This window comes from Penicillium daleae, assembly GCF_028827525.1.
Source record: "Penicillium daleae strain IBT 16125 chromosome Unknown utg000004l_segment0_segment0, whole genome shotgun sequence".
Taxonomy (NCBI): Eukaryota; Fungi; Ascomycota; class Eurotiomycetes; order Eurotiales; family Aspergillaceae; genus Penicillium; species Penicillium daleae.
The window spans coordinates 721,599-743,750 of NW_026623152.1; the positions used below are offsets into that span (position 1 = coordinate 721,599).

The window sequence follows — 22,152 nt, forward strand, 5'->3', positions numbered from 1 at the left end:
AATCTGTTTGGTTCATCGACAAGCCTTGGTATTTGAAGAAGGTTATGCGTAAGATGCTGCATGGTCTTATTGTCTTGTTCTTGAGACTGACAGCCGTGAAGTCTTTCAGTTCTGGGTCTGAGGCATGTGTAGTATCCTTTCGGTGGGAATTTATTTTATTTGACTCTTAGCCACCCCCTGTCTTTGGTACGGGAAGTACCGGGAGCTAGGCTAAATTCGCCTCCGAACAACCTTTGAAACCATAGTTCTCCGAAGGTTGGCCGCATACACTATGTATTGGGCAGATCTTATAGGTGCACTAACTCTCGGCCGGTCAAAATTCTAGAGGAATGTATGGATAATTGCTTCGCCAATGGCTACTATTTGCTTGGTGCTATTAGAGCTGTTGGAGCTATGATGATGTCCGCGACTGAGCAATCCTATGGGCGATTCAGCCATCCGAGTAGTTCTAAACACCCAAGGTTTAATGGGACAATCCTCGGGTGGGCGGAACTAAATCTTAACAGAGCCGTTCAAGCTATGACTGAAGCCGCTGAGGCCGTGTCGAATTACGGAGGTGACAAGATAGTAAAAGCGATCAAATTGTGGCAGTGAGAATACGCCTCGTCAATCCTGACGGATTGATTGTCCAGTTTGGCCTATTATAATTTGCTATCAACGCAAGACTCCTGTGACCAAGTAATTCATTGATTGGGTGGAAGTTTTTCGCGGTTTGGAACAGTTCAAAAGGAAAAATTGCCAAGCGTCGTGAGAGGCAAATCTGACGGGTTTATGCGGGGGTGGCGCGAACCCAGAGTTTCGGCGGTTTGACCTTTCTCGCATTATCCTTTAATTGAATCAGATCACATCATTTTCTATGGTGCTGCTCAATTCTAGCCCAGTCTATATGACTGGATAGGAAATTAGCTTCATCACCAGTAGCCTGGGGAGTAAAATAGTTCGCCGCGTGATCTCTCATATTCGGCCAGGAGACTGGTCGGTCCACGGCCTAGACCCTCGACCCTCGGGTCTCATACCGGACCAAACCTACTAGCACTCCTCATACGCGATGGATATCCGAAATATAATCTTAAGTGATATAGCATCCACTAGTCAATAGCGTTGTGAGTTTGTAACACAGTGGACATTCGCGCACTCTTTGTCTTTCATGAGAAAGGCCACGATTTCAAGAATATTTCCTGGGAACTCCATCCGAACAGATATTGCAATGCGAGATAATTTTATTGTCCATTCAATTTATTGTTTAACAGTCCCTGATTGACATGTCCGACAATAACCGGTTCACATATATGTCTGCGGGCGCCCTAACCTCGCGGAAAATTATTGAGCAGTCCTCATACACAACCACACCGAGCCGGTCCCCGGACGATGCAACGCCGGCTTGTGGCGAATCAATATACAAATGTGCTTTAGGCGAAGAAAATGTCAAGAAATTTGAATCAATCCTAGAGGCACAACGAGCTATCGACAGCAAGAGGGGGAAGTTGCATGGGGACAAAGCTTCAATTACCAGGGAAAGCCCAAAATGAGCCACCAACCTGTTGTCGTATCAACACAAAGATATGGCCAAAATTGGAACCTTTAGATCACACAATAGCGAAATACCTCCCAGGTAAGCGGTTCTTGCAATCACCTTCGTCCAGTATCTGAGAGACAATGTATGGTAGTTCCGTCATTATCCCGAGAAATCAGAATGTAGAAGGATTCTGTATGTTGGCATAGCAACACTGTATTCCGCTCTGTTCTTTTGATTTTTCTATCATGTTTGATTCGGGAATGGATATATTGAATTTGCTTTGTATTAATAAAACATCATTCCTGATTGATTTCTTGTCATCCTAGTCCATGGTGATGACTACTTCATTTGCCCGATGTAGCTTGCTCTAATATATGCTGCTAAGCGTGAGGAGTGCTGTCAGGCCTTCCGACAGCTTTAAGATGGTTGCCAGCCCTCTGAACAACCGTTTCATAGGGCTCGCTGGGCAGATCCCCTGAATGGTCGTTCGAGAATCTTATAGATACAAATGAGACAGAATCGGCTGCATAAGCACAAGAAACGAAGGAAACTCAGACGAGCGTCACCCACGCCCCCTTAAATAACCCAGGCGAACTTCACTACACAACTCCTCCCCTCATACTGCTATTTGCATAGCCAGCTTGGCTGTCGGCTGCCGCTCTTGCGCTCGCTTGCATAAAGGGAGTACAGCGGACCTGACACTGCACTCCTAACGGGCGCCATTCTTCTCCTTTCGTCACACAGTCCTAGGGGGTCACTTTGTTTCGTCACCCTCTTCTACCCCGAGAGTAATTGGGTCGACTGCTTGAAACTGATATATATGTCAATACAGTGGCGGTCCACAAGTACAAGTGATGTTCCACAAGTCTTCGTCCACCCTCGCCCTACCGCCTAGTCTTCCGCTTTCAGTGCAAGCTTGACTAGTCTGTAACTTGTCATAAAAGAGACTTTAATTTTATTTATGATGAAATTCATTCAATTTCTAGCTTTGGTCTCTATCTACCTCCTTGGAATCATGAAATTTGGGTAAGTAATGCAGAAATCAGTAACTAACTGTTGATGTGCTAGCCGTTGTATAGCCATGATTGTTCATGGGCGGAGGATCCAGTACGGACTAGTGCTTAACTCGTACAAGATATTGATGGCCTAAGGCGACGTTGAAGTCAGCCTTGCCGTTGAGTTGGCCAATCCTGGGTTAGGATTCGATGGTGTATGTAGGTGCCAAGAGACCACAGTTTGAGCCAGACCAAGGTGAGCTAATTACGCTGTATCTGAGCCTAGGCGAGAGAGGGTCTGTACGGCGGGCTCGCGTGACGGAGGGTGATTCTCAGCCGCTCTCACCCAGCTTCTCACCCTGTCCATTGCGCACTCACCCCTTCTAACTCACGCTGATGCAACGCTTTATGCATTGAAATTAGGAGTATTAGGGCATATATTTTATTTTCACTTGAAAATCAGCACATACGACCATAGGGTGTGGAGAACAGGGCTTCCCGTCCGCTCAGCCGTACTTAAGCCACACGCCGGCCAGTTAGTAGTATGGTGGGTGACCACATGCGAATCCTGGCTGTTGTATGTCCGCGTTCACCTGTTTTTTGTCATTCGTTGGGACATCTGCTCTTGCCGCTTTACTGTTCAGCCCCTTCCGGCCCCTTCAGGCCACTTCACCTGAACGACCTGAAGGCCATCTATTCTCCATCTGATCGCCCTGAAGGCCCCTGAAGCGCTGACGTGGCCCCTCGGCTAAACTTGGTCTCCCTCCAACCCTCCGCCCCTCTCTTTGTCCTCGCCCCATCTTTCCCTTTTTTGGTGGCCTGAACTGATCCTTACCGGAGCTGACCCTGGAAAATAGATTCGCCGTTCGCTCTCAGCCGTCTGGTCTGGTCTTGGTTATCTCTTCAAGAACACAGTGAAGATCCTGACCAAAGAAGAGATGCAGAAACTAATGACTCGCTCCCACCGAAATGACCACAATTGAAGAGTTCTTTCGTGGCCAAACGCATGGAGTACTTCATCAATCCCAACCGGACGGACCACGTGTGAAGGGCTTAAGGCTCCATATGGATCCACGCTCTCGGGCCTATTGACGAGCGCTCGTGGTTCGCATGTTGTCCATTGCGGCAATCTGGTAAATATCAGCCTCTAATATGTGTCCACCTATTGCCTAGCTTCTGGCCTCATCGGGTTATCATTTCGCAGATTCTCGATGTAGCTAGTTAGAATCATGACCATCTGCGAATACTGCTACGTCTGGGCAGCGGTTCCTATTTAAACCAGTTTGCGCTGGAATCCCACATGTATACGGAAAAATACCCCAATTGGATTCACAACTAAACGAAGCCTTGCTATTGCTCTCTCCTTATGCGATCGTCAAACGCTATCGGGAAGACAGCAAGTCCACCTACGAAGATTTTTAATGACGGGATTAAATGGATCTGATTACACGTTATCCTTTTTCAGCGATCATGAACATACTTTAGATTAGATACAGACATATATACTCTATAGCCCTAAACAATAAGCAACTAGCAGCCAGCAAAAGTCTCCATACACGGGCCGGATAAGCACCCACCAAGGAGAGGGTCTACGAGCCCATAGTTGATTAAACAATAACGAGTGAACGAATTATTGAGTTTGACTAGAAGGTTCAGGGTCCATGAGACGAGGCTTCTCCGTATTCAGGTCCGCTCCCTCGTCCAAGTGCATTTTAATAATCTTTTGATAGCCTTTCCCTGACGCGGCCTGCTTCAACATTCCCGGGATTTATCTTCTGTCTCTATGGCTTTAGCTTGTTGGCGATTCGATGGACTCTCGTTATTCTCAGTCCTGTAACCGGAAATAAGCTCCTTCAATGAAGGGAATTCAGAGACGTCTTGCTTTGGCGCAGAATTGCCATCCTTATGTCCTTCAGCGGTGTGAGGATCATCGGAGGAGGTATGAGCATCGGAGGAGGAGGTATGCTCTTTATTTTCGGAAAGCAATTGTTCTAAGCTTTGTCTATGGATTGAGCCACTCGAACCTCTAAATACAATCATCTTTCCATCCGGTGAGAAAGCGACACTAGTGAACGTTGATTCTAAGCGGTGAAGTTTGATCTTGACCCATTTGGGCTCGCTAGCCATAGAGTCAATTATCTGTATCCATAGAGCATGTTCTGGAGTCGCTATAAAAATTTTGCTCAAAATAGGCATCAGAGCTAGGTGTAGTGATTATTGGCGCCATCGTTTTCCTTGGAGAACAATAGGGTCTTTGTTCCTCTCATTCCTAGTATATATTTCAAATTGATGGACTTCCATCGAAGCTGTGAGAAACGCAACTATCTTCTCATCTAGTGAGATTGCCATCTCTTGAAATTTGGATATGCGTTTCTCTGGATAGCACTTCCCAAATGAGTTTGACTCCTCTAATTTGTAAAGCACGAAGAAGGAACCTCTATCGGAAGAAGATCCTCGGTAGTTGCCTTGATAGTCCCCAGCTGCTAATACAAGCCCCGACAGCAGTATGAAAAGACGTTTCAGCTTTCCAAGCCCTAGAATATCGAGAGGTATTGCGTCCTTATATTATCTAGATTGAACGTTTCAGAATATAATCAATCCATCGATTCCAGCGGCTAACGTGTCGCCAGTTGGAGACATAGCAATTGGCTTAAAGCCTGAAGTATATGATTGGATATTTTAAAGTCTAGTAGACCATCTAGTCTCCCACATAAGCTCGGATTTTTTAGTGTCCCATACTTTAATTTGGTTTTCGTTATATGTTACCAATATCTTTGCATCAGTAGAGCATTAAGCCCCCAAAGCGCCGCCGCGAACTTTAAGACGACGCCTCGTCCTACTTTAGATGCTGTAAATCACAATCTCATCAGTCCCACTATTTATTACAAGCTCGCCTTTTGTTGTGCAGACAATTTATAGCGAGTCGAAAGAAAAACCGATAGAGCCAACGCTGCCAATTAAGAGAAAAGGCTTATCTAGCGACGTTTCATTTAGGAGGAGAGAAGAAGCTATAGCTCTAGCACCTATATATGCAGAGGTAATGGACGAACGATATGTACTCCCCAGTTGGTCTACTACCGTAGAACACGTCAGTACTTTTGTCAGCTCATCCTCTACCCAGCGAATAAATGTCTCATACTAGAGCGACCCGTACCTAATAATCCCGAGGGTGGAGTGTTGGGTTGATCCTAAGGAGTAGGCTCTCTATCGGATAGCTCTTCTGCTTTATTCTCTCGTAGTTCTTCCGCCTCATTTCCCTCCTTCGTTCGGTTTCCTTCATTTTCGCTTGACTGCGATTTAAGAATAGTTTGAGACGATATGCTTGGTCAAATTATCAGCGAAGTAGCGATACCACGTATCATATAACGGTATTACTTCTATGTGCTCTTGGCTCTTATTCTAAGGACTAGCAGGGTCGATACAGTCAGCCATATATGACAGAGTGCTTGATACACAGTTGGTCGTCTGCCAGGCTCTAGAAGCATCAGGCCCTTTACAAAGTCCTGTCCTGCCTCTCCAATTCCCTATTTCTGTAGGTTCTCCAATAGAAGAGCGACATTTAAGCTGCGTATCGGAGATGGCCTTCCAACTAAGACCTGAAAAATTGTCTCTCCAAGGGCCCAAATGTCTGCTGCCTAGAAATCAAAAATGCTCAATAGACCTTCTTCTCTATAAGACACAAGATTAGGTGCAATAAAGCCGGATGTTCCGATAATACTTGATGCTCCCAAGCTGCTCGCGGAGACACGTTTACTGATGCCGAAGTCGGCGAGCTTGACCCGCCAAGATTGTGGTGGAGCAGATTTCAGCAGGACGTTCTGTTCGCCATTTAGATATGCCAAATCTTCGAATTTGACAGGAGGACTCACTTAGGGTTTTAAGTCTCGATGAGTAAATCTATTTACATGCATCATATAAAGGCCTTCAAGTAATTGTGAGGCTATGTATTTAGCATCCGCCTCAGGTAGCTTTCCTTCCGGTACTTTGGCTTTGTTTTGTAGATGGTTCTGAAGGTCGCCGAGCTGCAAATATTCCATGGCAATGTAGAGATTCTAGGAATCCTGATACCAGCCATACGATGCTCCAAAACAGTATTGGTACTAAAAATGGTAAGAGGTCAGAGATTACTTGCATATTTTGCTAGTATTTTAATTCATTCACTCAACTCTTCTCCCGCGGCTTTGATTGAATTGATATTTCTCAGTAGAGCAGATCCAAAAAAATGCATCTGTATTGTTGTCACTAAAACGTGTAGCAGGTATCATCACCATCATCGAAATCTTCAACAAGCACCGCTTCAAGGCCGTCGTTCTCAGCCTCCTCGCCTCGAACAGTTAGCATTTCAATCCAGCGGTTGTGAGACGCTAGATACGAAGAGTCCACCTTGTCGCTAGAGAAAGGCTTGAATTTGATTTTGAGGTACTGCACTGCAAAGACCCTCTCCCCCGGAACGAGCATAGTCAAGTTGTGAGACTTGGCTGAATCCACCTGAGCTTTCCCTTTTATGTCAAGACTGTCATCCGGATTTCCTGCCAACGCTCCTACCGGTAAATGGGCTGTTCCGCCGCCATGGACACCACTTGAACTGCTCGTGCTCAGCGCCGCATCTAGCAGTGTTCGATATCCGGTCACGAGGTAGACATCTTTGCCGCGCATCTTGGAGCGCTCGATCCATCGCCGCGTCGCTTCCTCGCTGATGATGGTGTCGTACCACGAGTCGGCATTAGAAAGGATGTATTCCTTTACGAGGCATGATTTTAATTCGTCGAAGCTCTTGGCCTTCGTGCGCAGGAACGCCGAGGCAAATCGCGTCAGGGAAGCCTCCAAATCCACAGCATGGGTCGACTTGACCATGTCAGCGAAATTGTGTATATCGCTAGGACTGACGTCAGGTTTGGGCTTGGTTGGAAGTATCGTGGGATCGAAGAAGCCCTTTCTGGGATCCGTCCGGTCGTGGATGAGGCGGCCCAGACCAAGAGCGTCTAGTGGCAAAGGAAACGACAGCAGAGAAATCATAGTCTTTCCCATGCTTGTACAGTATAGTCGGTCGGGGACCGCAAAAAAACCAATATAGATGAGTCCGCAGGGATGAAGCCTCCCAATGTGGGTTCGTGCTTGAATGTATCCCTGCACTGCGTGGAGCGATCGAAGCTCCCGAAATCCTTTGGGCAGCAGTCCAGCCTGGCCTTATGTTGGGCCTTATGATGAATTGCTGTCTCAGCTAGACAATGAGCCGGTCTCAGCTGTGCCATGGAATATGGTTGCAAATGTCATGACGTCAGAATCTCCTTTAAGGTCTCCGTTGGGTTCCGAGCTCGCAGAAGCACTGGAGAGCCTGGGGGGATAAAAACCCTCCTATACTGTTGGAAGTTCTGAATCTTTCCAAAATTCAGTCTTGTACTCTTGGGACACAGCCTTGAATCAAGAGACAGTAGCCAGCCTCGAAGAACCTGGGTATCATTAGGTTCTTGAACTCTTCTTGGTCTATTTAGTTCCTATTGTCTTCCCTGATCTGTACATTGTTGGCCTAATTCCCTACAAGGTCTGGGTTCTCTTTGTACTTCTCCCTGACACGGGCTACGTACGGAATATTAATAGCTGATTTTCAAGCTTCAATCACTGTATGTTGATGTTGATGCCTCAGGCTAGGGGTTGTATGCTAGATCGTCAAGTGCGTGCAGAAACAAAATCATCGAAGGGTTGCTCGAGCAGTTGCAGCAGCTGAACAAACACTGAACCAATCAAGCCTCGCCCAAAATGCCCAGCTGAGGCTCGACTGTCTTGTAATCAGACACCAATCTAGTATCGTTCTTCAACTGAGGTGACACGTCGAAAAAGAAACTGTACCGCCATTTCATGCCCTCAAAACCCTCATCGGTTGTGGATAATTTCTGCAGAACTTCATCACGGCCCTGCAGTGCATGACAGTGCAGTGAGATGTCCACTGCCTCTTCTGCGCTTAAGATGTCTGAGCCCCTTCAATTCAGTTCACTGCAAGCGCCAGACGGAGGACGCTGTAGCTTGGTCGCCGAGCTGGATCAGCTGCCTTGGACGCACCCCGAGCACTTTGCTACAGCATCAAAGTGCGGTATTTTCTTCCGTGAACGGTATGAATTGACTGGCAAGCTCCATGATATCGCGAGGGCGGTTTATTACGGGCGGTATGTTGTCGCGCACAAAGACGGCACTCTGCCAAAAATCCAGCTCATGCTGTCTCTCAACAAACGTTTCACGCACGACCATAACGAAATCTTTCTCCACGAGAGCATGAGCCTGTTCAACGATGTCACTGATGCTGGCAATTTGTCGGAACTTCTATCTCATGCCGGTGATGCGAATCTCGTAACGTGCCTGGCACAAACGCAAAAGCTGCGTTACTTCTACATGGGAAGCAGCAAGAAGGCTCCAGTTGACCTCGACTCACGGCTATTTGCAGACCGTGAGCACCATATGGCAATGCCATTTGATGTACGTCTCCGTCGGGCTAAGGACATTAATCCTGGTGTAGATGTCAATTCTCCGGATGCGAAGCGGGCAGATCGGCTCTGGCGGTGGTCCCAGCGACACAAAGTCGAGGATGAGGAGGACTTCCAGAGTGCTCTGGGGTACTTGATGGAGGCAGAGAAGCTTGTGGATATCTATTGTCCGAGCTTCTGTCATATCTATCACTCCATTGTCGGTCTTCTGCGAGAATCATATTTGAGCACCTTGAGGTTGGAGAGACTCGACAAGGCCATTGCGTATACCCAGAAGGCTACGGAGGCAAAAGTTGCTTCACCTACCCAGAGAGCAATATACCTCAGCGATCTCGGGTTACACTGTATGTTGAGGTATAATCGGCAAGCCCGCCTGCAAGACTTGGAAACCGCATTATCAGCGCACAGAGAAGCTGTTCGTCTCTATCCTACAAGAGACTCCAGCAAGGCAGTTTTACTGGACCAGCTGAGTAACGCTTTGCATTCCTATTATCTACGCACTCGGAATTCAGCCAAGTATCATGACCCCGCAATCAAATATCTCGAGGAGGCAGTCTTATACGGCCAACAGTCGGTGGACATCGAGAGGAGAAGCTTCAATCTTGTTAATCTTGCACAGAAATTTGATCAGCTGTTTGACGCGACTGGCGACATAGAAGAGGAGTATATAAAGAAGGCGGCCGACCTAGTTTCCGCGGCGGCGAAGCTAAAGGATCTCTCGCCGGATGAACAAGGCCCAGTTCTTAAGACGCTTGGCAGAATCGTCGCTCGAAAATATCACAAGTCACCGTCACACGTTTTACTCCAAAGAGACAGAGATAGTTCGGATATCGAGTTTGCCTTGCAAACTCTTCTCATGTGTGCTGAGTCGCCAGCTATCCAACCTCTAGAAAGGATAAGAGCTGCAAGAGAGGCTGGCGCTATTTTATATGACCTTCGTCGCTACGAGGACGCATGGGACTGTCTCAGGGAAGCCGTAGGGAATATACCCTCCGCTTCAGCAGTTCATTTTGACCCCGAGGGGCAGCAATACATCATATCCCAACTGTCGGGTCTTGGGTCAGAAGCTTGCTCAGCTGGCCTGACGGCTGGAGCACCTCCTCTCAAGGCACTCTATGTCTTGGAACAAGCAAGGGGGATATTGACCACAAATCTACGCGGCGGTTCCGGAGAACTAGACGACCTGAAATGCAAAGCCCCAAATTTGTACGAGGAGTTTAGAAATTTTCAGCAACAAGTCATGCGCCCGTCGGAACAGCAAGTTCAGCTAGTCGATCCGCTGGACTTATCACAGAAACCCTGGACAGATCCCCGCATGAGCGCAATCGAAGAACTGGATAGAGTTGTCAAGTCAATCCGCGAAACGGTTCCAGGATTTCGCAATTTTCTTACCAAACTCGAGCCTCACCACATCACTGAACTTTCTGACGAAGACTATATCACAGTCCTCAATACAAGCATTTTTCGTACAGACGCCATCGTCCTGAAGAGGGGCAGAGTTGGTGTCATACCACTCTATTGTCTTGAGCCGATGTCAATCAGTGGGCGTAGATTACAAATGGCCGAACACACCTTCAAACCGCTCTTGAAGTCCATCCACAACCAAAGTATAGAGCCCCACGTCCGGAACCACGACCTGACGCGGATGCTCGAGCTTGCTTGGGTTTTCATTGTGGAGCCAATCTGTAGTGGCCTTGGTCTGAAAGAGCATATTCCCACCCCCGATTGTCCTTTTGCGCCACGGGTTCTATGGATTCCCACAGGGATATTTGCCCAAATTCCATTGCATGCCGCCGGCAATTATAGCAGTGGGATTCTTACCGACTCGGCCACTGCAAGAATAACCTCTTCCTACATCGCGAGCTTCCGAATGCTGCAACATGTACGCTCACGAAGCCGCGGCATTCAAACTGCAGGAAACAATGGTGTGGTCTTGAGCACGGCATCAAAGTCTTGGGCATCACTTCCCAAGGGTATCAGAAAATACTTCTTGCCTTCCGCCGATGTAGAGGCGGCGGGTGTCACGGACGCGGCCCGGTTTATCCAGTGGGCTCAAATGCCACGAGCTGTGAAAGCGCAATTGCTTGACGTCCTTCCCAGCTGCAACTATTTGCATGTCAACTCTCACGCCGAGACAGACGTAGCTGATCCATCGCGCAGTCACCTGATCCTGCTCGACGAGGCTGCTACAGAATCTGAACCTGTCATAGCAAGGCTCAGTGTTAAGGAGATATCTAGCGCTGTAGCGGATAAGTCCATCTTGGCCTTCCTTGCCGCTTGCTCAACAGCGTACGGATCAGTACCCGAACTTCTTGACGAGGGTCTCCAGATTGGGAACGCATTTCAGCTGGCTGGATTTCCCCACGTCATTGCTTCGCTTTGGCCAGTCTATGACTTCGTTTGTCCAACTCTCGCTCGCGAGTTTTACCAGTTCCTGAACGATCACACCGACGAGCACGGGGGGATAGGAAACGACGCCATTTCCTGGGCCCTGCACCACGCTGTCTCTACATTGAAAGAAGAGTACCTGGATGAGCCGCTCATATGGGCACCCTTTATACATCTGGGTCCTATGAGCAAAGAGGTTGACTGGGTAAAGTGGGGAATGGACGAGTTCTGTAAGAAAATTTTGTCCTCGAAAGCTGTTGGAGGTGGAGCTGCTAGAGCCGGTGATGCTGCCCGCGGTGATGCTGCCCGCGGTGATGCTGCCCGCGGTGATGCTGCCAACGGTGATGCTGCCAACGGTGATGCTGCCAACGGTGATGCTGCCAACGGTGATGCTGCCGACGGTGATGCTGCCGACGGTGATGCTGCCGACGGTGATGCTGCCGACGGTGATGCGGCCGACGGTGATGATGCCAGAGCTAGGGCTGTTGCTGCTGGAAGTGGAGCCGCCGGAGCCGGTGCTGTCAGAGCTGGTGTTGCCAGAGTTATTGCCTGGCCCCGCGCGCTGGTGCTGCACCTGCTGCACTGGCTCGTCAACGCCAGCAGAGGCATCAATCGGGCGGAGGTGCCAGGCGGCAGACAAGTAACTGATTGAACTAGACTTTATTGCGCCGATGCGAATACGCCGAAGCGGTAAAGGTGTGAGCGATTCGCTGTATACCGGCCCATGAATCAATCGCATGACATCGTACCAGCGTGCCTTTGATCGATCGTGCTGACGCTTTAGGCATCGGAAGGACGTGCTGCCAGCTCTGGCCGGCTCGACGGTGATTGCGAGCTAGAATTTCGTATTGCTCTGGCACACGATATTTACGAAAGCTACAGAGTAATCAACACACTAAGCCAGGCGACCGCTTACAGGAGCAAAAGTTGGCGATGCTCCGTCAATGAGTACCTCAACATTGGTACTGTATAGATACCAAGTGATTCTACAGACAAACGAGACAGTCAAGGCAGCCAAGACAACCAAGAAAATTACAGCACCGCACACTGTTGCTGCAAGGAGCATGACAAGGCGGCGACAGGGGGACCCCGAATGCGAGAAAGAACGTGGATGCACGAGTGAATAATCGCGGGAAAGTAAGAGCACTCGGCGTCAACAAGTTTTAACACTTTGGATGCTGCTCCGTCTGTTTTCAATTCTAACTGGTGGTGCAGAACCATAGCTACCTTAAGCCGACCTGCAGTTCCATCCCCTGGCATGTCTTATCGGTCGATCCGCTGTCGAGTTTCCGCGCATGCGAGCACACTCACCCGCCACTCTTTTTTGGGCAATCGCCCGTATGTTGCGGGACTTCAAATCTGTCTTGGGGGGCGTAAATTGAGTTCATCGAGCCGAAGAGGATTGGGCTTTCGATGGCCGCGACTCTCATCTGTCACTACGATTCTAAAAAGCGACTTTGAGTATAAAAGGGATATGTACTGACGGCTACGAACTCCCTTATCCGTGACCCACCAACACTTTCCAATCGGCGACGGGACAGCCCATTGCCAAGTATAGCCTGATAACTTTCCTTACGCGCTGCCCCAATTTAGTAGCCGCACCAATTTAGTAGCCGCAAAATGGCTCAAGTTTGCCATTGACGTGCCGTGGCATCCTTTATTCTGTGAATTGACCTAGTAAACACAAAATGGTTCCTTGTAACCCTGAGCATGTGCAAACGGAATACTACGAACCTGATATCTAATTCCGACAATTATCTATTGTACTTGGCATAATTATAGCTACTAATAATTTTCACCATTAACTTCTCCAGCTTCCTTGACACACGGAAAGCGCCGAAGTGGCGGAAAGTTAGAACCACCGATGATTCACGTTCCTCCTGAGCCTCAAGGATGTGAGGTATAGGATGGGTCAAGTAATAATATAAAAGAGTTAACCGCCTGTTGTACGTACTTCCGAGAGTCAGTTTCCAAGAGCTACTCGCGGGAAAAAGAACTAACCCTCTTAGCTGGCGGCTTTAGCGAATTATAGGGACTTTTAGTGGATAAATTATAAGGAAATTGATTTGTGCTTGCGTAAGGTAATATATATTTATAGGTTCTAAGATTGTAGATATATAATAGTGAGTAGGCCTATTGTGTTACGGACCTCGAGTACCTGAGGGCCGCAGCGGGCGGAGGGGCAGCCGAGAGCCAACCATTCTCCAGGCAGCACCACGCTAGTGGAGTCACGTGCGTTTCGGTATACTCAGCCAGCCCCTGGGGGCCCTGAGGAAACCATCTCGGAAAGGGAGCCAGATTCGGCCTGCGACTAACCGTGCCAATGTATACTCTATTAGTGGAGCTGACGGTTAGCGGGACGCGGGAATCGGCTACTAATCTACTGGCACTAAGATTACACCCTAAGTGTAAGTGCCCGGTAAGTTAGCACGTGACGCTAAGTATATACTCTAAGGCGTGACCCTAGGGAGTATATGTAGGAGTATACGGTGACTCTAGATCTACCCCTAGGGAGTAGAGCAGGGAGTCGACAGAGGGACTGGATATATAAGGACACTCATTTAGCTATCATGTATTTAGTTCTTCGCGATTAATTGCACATTGTTACTTGGTTACTACCTTTGGTACTTCACGCTTCACAGTTCAACCTTCAAGACAACCTAACCTACAAGTAGGGGAGCTCACTTAGTGGCAACACTCAGTGACTGAATTACTTGGCGCGCTCTACTGGCACCTCCTGCAAGATACTCAATAGGACCCGAGTCCGTGTAAGGCTTAGCATAGCAACGGTACGGTTGCGAGATACTCTTGGGATTGAAGTCTGTGCCGACAGGGCCGGAATCAGCCGTCTCAGCACATACAGTTGTTGTCCCTGATAACAACTGGGGTAACTATTACCCTTTTGGTATAAACTCATATTAACCAGCAGGCACCGCGTAACATACTACTACGCTAATCTATATATACGACTAATCTATAGATAGACCTCGATATTCGTGGAAGTCTCTATAGTAGAGTTAGGTTATAAGTACTATAAGATCGTTTAGTAATAGTCCGTCCTTATCTATTTCGGCGGATAGTATTTTTTGTTATGATATTTGTGATGAGGCTATTCACATGTTGATATTGGTGCCTCAGGCGCGTCGGGCCGGGGTTTCTGCCAAAGCGGTGGCCACCCGGCGGTCAGCCGGCAACCCCTCGGCAGCGATACGCGACAGCCACGCTGCATGCAGGCCACGCCCACAGTATGTGCCATGCGCTGGCCATACGCTGGCCTTTCGGCATCGAATCCCCCTTGCTTCGTGTTTGCTTCCTGTTTGCATGGAAAATGATGTATTTAAATTGATGTTTAAGGAGTGGGATTTCAACTCCTTAAGAAACAGTCTCTGTCATAATTGGACTTGGTGCTTTGCTCTCCTACCTAGTTGACAGGCTTTCTACCCTGCAAGTAGTATACTCTTAACATTTTTAGTAAGGGCTTTAGCTCTTATAGAATCTACTAGAGAGAGATTAGGATTTATTCTACGAAGTATTATAGCTACTGTACCTCTCTAATCGTTATAGATATCTTTTTAGGGAATTTATGCCTACGATAAAAGGATATATTCGCCTCGAAGTTTCCTCGAAATCCGTCGATAGTTACGATAGTCGGCCTTACCGTGATTCGACCTTTTATTCTACGTAACGTAAACTCTATAAACGCCTTAAAGGTTCGAATATCGGGCGGATTCACTGCCTTCGGGTATAGTAAGAGGAATCTAACGGAAGTAATTAGAGATCTAGAGAAGTAGCCTCCCGAAGGTGAAGTATTATTAAAAGGTACTAACTTATCAAAGATACAAAGTGCACGCCGATAGTCTCGCTTAGTTTTTAGGAGAAAGGCACGTAAGATTTCTGAGTTATTATGGTGATCGAAATCCACGATGAAGGTAAAATTGGCGGCTTGATCCTTACTCTTAGTCATTATGGGGGTGAATCGTGATCGGAGGGCCACCGGGACGAGGTGAGAGGGGAGGCTAGATCGTGGGAAACCTCTGCTGGACGCTCCTAGCGCGTACTTATAATTCATCCATCGTCGCTGTCGATACCAGCGGCTCGCGAAATCTTTCCGTGTGCCAAGATGTGCAAATGCGCCTTTTCACGGCCTGCCCTGCACCCTGGGCGGTCTTCGGGTGAAGAACATTTAGGTGGGTGAACTGCCGCCTGAACCCGCCTGAACCCGCCTGAAGCCCGCCTGGATAAAGCGGCGAGTCGCCCAGCACCGAACGATGGGCGCTAGGTGAGCCCGGTCATACTTTTGGCTGTTGTATGTTTTTGCTGTTTTTACATTAAATTGAGCCCTTCCAGGCTCCGTTGTCCAGGGTCACTCGTCGCGCCGCCCGCCGGAGAATGTGGTTGCATATGAGGCGGTTACGTCCTTGAGCGCATTTCCACTTGGACCTATCGGCCAGATGCAAGGTGGTCTCACGGGGCAGCATCATTGTTGTCAAGTTGCAAACAATTAAGTGAGATGATAAAAAAAGCCGCTATGAGCGCCACCGAGTATTCGAATCAGATTCAACCTTCACGGTGCGCTAACTGTGAAATCACTAGAATGCGAACATTGGCAGCTTGGTAACCGCAAGGTAGACCCAATACCGAGACAGCTCCTCCATGTCAATGTCTGCAATTGGAACACCACTTAGGCTGTCCAGCACGCAGCCTAATATCCAATCAGTGAAGAACATGAGAAGCAAGGCAAAAAGAGACACGAGAAGGTATCTTAGAGGCTTTAGCCCTGGGTCCGTCCCTTTCCCTAAGTAGCACAACTCACACACGAAGGTGAAGAGAGTTCCTACTATGGTCAATCCCCCCAGGATGCCGAAAATCAAACAAATCTTCTTGCTAGATTCCTTGCCCTCAAGAACGGCTAGCCTGGCCAAGGAGATACTTCCGATGAGAACCGCACCTATACGAACCCCGAGGACCGCAAGGAACACGACCTTGACCTTCTGATCCCCGGATTGGGCGGGCCCGTTGGCCATGCTGTTTAGTTCTCGCGTGACTTCACTCATGTGTGGACTCACGTTGCTTGTTCTATTACTCTCCCCTTGCATACTTGACGAGCCGAGCCTGCTGAGCCCAGAGGACGGCATATCAGCCATAGCGCCATATTCCCCTATAGAGTCACAAGTTCGCTCGTCAGACACGGCTGTCTCTTCTTCTGGAGTCGATAACCATACAGCCCCCAAGACCGGCTGAGATTCCGGGTCATCCTCCTGAGCCTCGCCTTTGATCAGAGGATGCCATGAGCTGACAGTGAAAAACCCGACGACCGCGACGAAGAGACCCATCAAGCCGTTGCTGACGTTTATCAAGACTAGCTCCCAGTGCTGCCAGCATTTCTCGACGTTGTATTCGTTCAACACAAAGATGAAGAAGATCCAGAGGCCTATAAGGAATTTGGCAAGGTCTGTGTTGCAGATCGTTCTTGCGGGGCAGAGCGGTGCGCGGCCGAAGAGGAGGCAGGTCACCATGTACAGGGTGGCTATGTCGCTAGCAAAGCCGATAGCTCCGTAAGGAACCAGGTACGCTTCTTGCATGGAGAGAATAGGCGGGGTTTGGCGCGCCATGAGTGCGTCTTCGTCCGGGGAGTGTATCCTCGAGCGGTCGAAGGGTGTGAGAAAGTTGACTGGGAAGAAACCGTGCCTGGGGTGTGTTGGAGATTGAACAGACGTTGATAAGTAAAAATGCAAGATTAATGCTTGGTAGTATCAACAACGAATCCGATCTCGCAGGTCTTGCACGTGCGTTTTACATGTCAAAGCTAACTTTACTTCTAGGATAGAGCCTTCTTCCCCGCTAAATCGGCCACCGACGACTACTAGGTACAGTGCATTTTCAAGACAGAGTACCCCACAGACACGTGCTTTCTTTCTTAGCCCACGGAACAGAGTCCTACAGTGCTGAGACTATCATCGATTAGTTTGAGGCTGTAGAACGCGAGCGCCCGTGATCGAATACGCTATACGAGGTCACGCATCACTTTTAACTGGTAGGATCCTCATTGGCCCATTACCTCACATTTGCTTTCCCTGCATTGTAGAGCACCCCTAGGAAATGTATGAAGGGTATTAAAGCCTTTTGGAAGTGACGCCAGCTGCGCAGACTAATATCATGTATTTAGACTTGTCTCGCTGACCAGCTTCTCTTCTTTGCTTCTATCCCTTCGTTTTCATTTCTGTCATGGTATGCTACCTTTATGAATACATCTTTCTCTTTCTCTTTTCGTCGTGAATGTGGCAATATCTATGTACATTAAGCAATATTGGGACATGATGGTCAATAATCTTCTGTAAGTGGGAAAAATTGTGCTCTAAAAGGATGCACTCGCTCTCGATTTACGACAAGGGATAAATCCCGAAGCGTGGAGAACAGGCTTCGTGTCCGCTCAGCCGTACTTAGGCCCATTACTCAATACGGCCAATTCTCGATGCGCCCTGGAGCCCTGAAATGGCGTCGGATTTGATCTTTGGGAGAGTGTGGGTGATATGGGTGATATGGGTGAGAACATGGCGAGGATTCTCACCCAGATCACCTAGGTTACCTACTTTCCCTTTTTTTTACTTGACTCAAGGCCATAAATATGAGCCCTAGGGCTCATAGATAATCCTCCACCATTCTCATGTCTCCATTGAAGCATGCTGTGATTAAAACCGGGGTATGATCTGAGTCTCCGGTATCTATATTGGTTCCAGCTTGTAAGAGTAGCTCGGTGGCCTCAAGAATACCTGCCTTAACAACCAAGTGCAAAGCAGCAGGTCCCTCACCGGGCTTGCTACCAGCATTGAGAAGTTGCTTCAGAAGCGATATGCTGTCAAATTGGATTGACAATCAAAGTGAGGGTGTCTTCGCCGTACCTTCCCCTGGGTCCTTCGAACACAAGTTGGGATCAGCTCCGTGGGTGATCAATTCCGTAGCAATTTCTTGATGGTTTCTAATAATTGCTGCCTAGAGAGGAGTCCTATGAGCACCCTCTATCAGGTTGACTTCGGCGTTTGCGTTAAGTAGAAACTTCACATAATCTAGATGTCTAAACCGGGCCGCTGCTTAGAGAGCGCAGCCGTAATAATATCCGCGTAAGTTAACATTAATCCCTCGGTTAACAAGAAGCTTTATGAAGTCGATGTCTCCGCTTGCTACAGCTATTTGTAGTAGTAGACTGAATTGTTTGTCTAAGGCCCTTATTTCTAGCCGAGATAGCAAAACATGCTTAATCACTACTCCTGGACTAGTCAACAGAACATCTTGTATCGACTCTGATTCTAAGAAGAAACCACACTGCTGCGATTGCGTATAAGGATGAAGTAAAGACATATTATCTAACTCTAACGGCTCAGACCTAAAGTAAGTCAATGCCCTCAATATCGCGTTCAATACAGACTCCTATTTCTGCTGGGTGACTTCGTCCGATCCGACGATAGCCCCAGACTCGAGGAGTAAGCGCACAATGGGTAGCGCGTTTAATTCTCGACCTGCAGCTAGTTGCAACGGGGTGCCTTTTCCGAAAATATCGATATCTATATCTGCGCCCTTGGCGATAATTGTCTGAACCGTCTCCTCGGATAGCTTCTCTGCCGCAATATGCAGAGTAGTTATTCCGCCATCGAGTGCTTGGTTAACGTTAGCGCCGTGCTCTAGCAGAAGTTTGATCACGGACTCTAGCGATCGAATCTCGGCCTCCCAAGGGAAATGATAGCGTTTGTGTGAGCCTGGGATAGGCTGTAGACATGCCTGTAACGCCGTCCTTGGCCATCTCTCATAAGACTTATTAAAATACCAGCGGTCATTATTGAAGGGCTCAGGTATCTCATCAACTATCGCGTTAATGTCAGAACTAGTATTGATCAGCCACTAAGCACTTTCCTTTTTGCTAGCTGCACAGGCAGCATTCAAAGCCTGAGTGAAAAAAAAGCGGGGATACTTCATTTTTTTAAATGTTCTCTGTCAGTGAAGTCATGACTAGGAGGTATCCTTCGCGGGAAGCGTGTATAAATGCCTTATAGAGTATCTCAGGAAACAATAAACTTACGCACTGATCCAGTAAGTACTGCACAACCTCAGCATCACTATTCACCGTTGCGTTAATAAACCAGGTAGTAAGGTAATCTCTGAAAGCTTTTGGATTATCGTTCGCTCTGACGAGAAGAGCCAGCGTTGATTTGGAGCTAGTTCGTGCAGCAATTCGTATAGCATCTTCTAAAGACTTATGCGATAATAGAACATCGCCCTGAATCAAAAGCCTAGCAATATTGGATTGGTTAAATCGAGCTGCTTCTATCAAACCAAGCTCGCGGACTCTCTTTATCTCAGACTGGGTTACCAAGCGAAGCCCTCGCTTGATACTGGCTAGCTGACCACCTCGACAGCCCGCTAGCACTAGCCGAAGTGTGTGTGGAAATGCAATGGAGCTATCAAACCGGTGTTTGTGAGAAACCACACAATAGAGGATGTGGTTAAACCTTTTCAAAAGGGTTCTTTTTTTAGAGGTTTTACCCTCGGAAGCTCTCTCAGGGCTGGCTTTGGCCAGAGCGTTCCGTTCCCTTTCATATTCAATGAGCATCTCTATAATCTCACTGTACCCGTGGCTAGCTGCGATCTCGAGATTCTCGCCGATACAATGGCGAAGGTCATCCTCTACAGAGGTGATCGACTTGATCACTGTGATACGATTGTTTGTGCACGTAGCCCTGAGTGCTTGTTCTAGATGCAAAATTCCTATTCCAAGCCTCTCCCTACTGTCAAGAAGCCGCTCAACTACTTCAAGTAGTTCCTGGAGCCTGCGATTTCCAAAAAGTAGTCTTGCCTGAGAACTAGATTACCTAGATCATCTTGACTTGCTCTAGGCTCATAAACAGCCTCTGGTATATCATTGTGGGACATAAGTGCCTCTCCGGTGTGGTTGAAAACATCCTTAAAGCTAGAGACGGAAGCTTCTGGAGGTAGCTGATCCGCGATAGATTGCTGGGTGCGCCGATTATGACTATAACTATAATCGCCAAAGCTTAGTGATGCACGGCGTAAAAGGTCTTTATATGGAGAGGGCAGGGCCTGGCTTGCTTGGGCTCTAAGGATGCGCACAGTAATTTCCGGGGGTACGGTATATCCCTTTTCAAGGAAGTAGTTAATAATACCATCTTGGCCTCCTTCAGCAGTAGTATGGAAAGCGTCTATATATCGGCTATATGTGTATATAGATGCGCCAGCACTCAGAAGAGCTTTAGCTATATCACGATAACCACGATAGGTAGCAGCCTACAGGGCATTTCTAAAGAATCCGCCCGAGTTATCGACCTTCGCGTGGAGCTTAATCAGGGTAGTTGTGATAGTCAGATGGCCTTTTATTGCTACGGCTTGAAGGGCGTCTCCTAGTGGCGTTACAACGTTGACATCTGTACCACGAGACAAGAGGTCGCGCACGGCGTTCTCATGACCTATCAAGCTTGCAGACCTAAGAGGAGTGCTAAATGGTCCTTCCTTTTCAATGCTGTAGCCTTCGTCTAGACACAAGTTGATACTCTCGGTTTTACCAAAAAGTGCGGCGGTGGCCACTATATCAGCAGGGAGTGAACCTTTTTCGAGAAGCTTTTTAATGAAGGAGATTTATCCCTTTCGAATGGCAGCAGTGATAGTCCGCGAAGAATTCTGCTTTAGCAGGTGGTTCGGCGACGATACTTTCGCTAATTCTTCCATAATCTCAGAAAAGCCAGCTTGAGCAGCGGCTTCCAAAAGCCAGTCATCGTTCTTCCGCTTAACATCGGGCTTGCCACATGGCCTTTGTAGATAGCTTTTGAGTAGTAACTTGGAGAGATCCTCCTAGTCTGTCAAGAAACATAGTCTAAGGGCAGGTACGATTTTCGTCGCATCAGAACAGGTCTCTTGATTAAGAAGAATGGTTATCACTAAGGAATAACCGCCAGCACACGCATCGGATAAGGGGTCTTCCCACTTTCCTCGCGAAATACCTAGATCTGCGCCTAAACTAAATAGAGAAGCCACTAATTCATAGTTACTAAATGCTGCGGCAAGGTATAGTCCTGTTTGTCCTAGCAAATTGGTCGAATTAACGTCAAAATCGGGATTCTGTATTAATATATCGAAGATGCTCTTCAACCCATATATACAGGCAGTGAAGAAAGGCGTCTATAGTTCGCTCAACACGGCGTTGAGCTCTTTCTTTAGGGAAGAATGATTAGGAAGAAGCTCAGAGGCTTCGTTAGCGGCCTCAAGCTAGAGCTAGAACGCGAGACCGTCGTCGCCGAGAACGAACTCCTTCAGCTTTTCAATCACTATATCACTATCGACTACAGCGGAAGTAGTATAATGGTAAGCCTAATAGAGCACGGCATATTAATAATATTCCTGGTTTAGAAGCAGCTCGCTTCTAATCTCAATAGATAAAGTAGAAATACATATCTCGAGATAACCTAGGGCAGCGACTTTATAGGTACTCGGCGTATCGAACTCAGGCTTTGTTTCCAAGAATTCTTTGAAAGAAACGTACGCAAAGCGCAAAGTATCTAGTTAAGTATCTAAAATTACTAGGTTCGAGCAAATAGACAGAAGCTCCGATAAGCTTAATTTAGGGTTGTCAGAAGTTCCGCTGGACATTGCCTCAACAAACGCAGTGCTTAACAGGGGCTCATACATACAAAGCAGCCAGGCGAAAGCCCTAGCTACGGTTTCATAAGCAAAATAATCCGCCTATACGAGTTCCCTGAGAATATTCGAGTATAGA

The 22,152-nt window shown here is 47.8% G+C and overlaps 5 protein-coding genes across 5 annotated transcripts; 1 reads left to right on the top strand and 4 right to left on the bottom strand.

The window, feature by feature from the left end:
* Positions 1-6,753: 6,753 nt before the first annotated feature.
* On the bottom strand, positions 6,754-7,539 carry N7458_003983 (uncharacterized protein; the record flags this gene model as incomplete). The annotated part of the gene is made up of 1 exon (XM_056907365.1): positions 6,754-7,539. One exon carries the CDS (start codon positions 7,537-7,539, stop codon positions 6,754-6,756), a length of 786 nt encoding a protein of 261 aa, XP_056768092.1.
* Positions 7,540-8,475: 936 nt separating this feature from the next.
* Positions 8,476-12,027, top strand: N7458_003984 (CHAT domain-containing protein; the record flags this gene model as incomplete). The annotated part of the gene is made up of 1 exon (XM_056907366.1): positions 8,476-12,027. One exon carries the CDS (start codon positions 8,476-8,478, stop codon positions 12,025-12,027), a length of 3,552 nt encoding a protein of 1,183 aa, XP_056768093.1.
* A 3,937-nt stretch (positions 12,028-15,964) lies between these two features.
* Positions 15,965-16,987, bottom strand: N7458_003985 (uncharacterized protein; the record flags this gene model as incomplete). Its single annotated transcript, XM_056907367.1, has 1 exon — positions 15,965-16,987. The coding sequence occupies one exon, from the start codon at positions 16,985-16,987 to the stop codon at positions 15,965-15,967; it is 1,023 nt and encodes a 340-aa protein (XP_056768094.1).
* Positions 16,988-18,014: 1,027 nt separating this feature from the next.
* N7458_003986 (ankyrin repeat domain-containing protein) lies at positions 18,015-18,731 on the bottom strand (the record flags this gene model as incomplete). Its single annotated transcript, XM_056907368.1, has 3 exons — positions 18,015-18,228; positions 18,298-18,365; positions 18,504-18,731. 3 exons carry the CDS (start codon positions 18,729-18,731, stop codon positions 18,015-18,017), a joined length of 510 nt encoding a protein of 169 aa, XP_056768095.1.
* A 69-nt stretch (positions 18,732-18,800) lies between these two features.
* N7458_003987 (ankyrin repeat domain-containing protein) lies at positions 18,801-19,343 on the bottom strand (the record flags this gene model as incomplete). The annotated part of the gene is made up of 2 exons (XM_056907369.1): positions 18,801-19,231; positions 19,277-19,343. The coding sequence occupies 2 exons, from the start codon at positions 19,341-19,343 to the stop codon at positions 18,801-18,803; spliced, it is 498 nt and encodes a 165-aa protein (XP_056768096.1).
* Between the last annotated feature and the right edge of the window lie 2,809 nt (positions 19,344-22,152).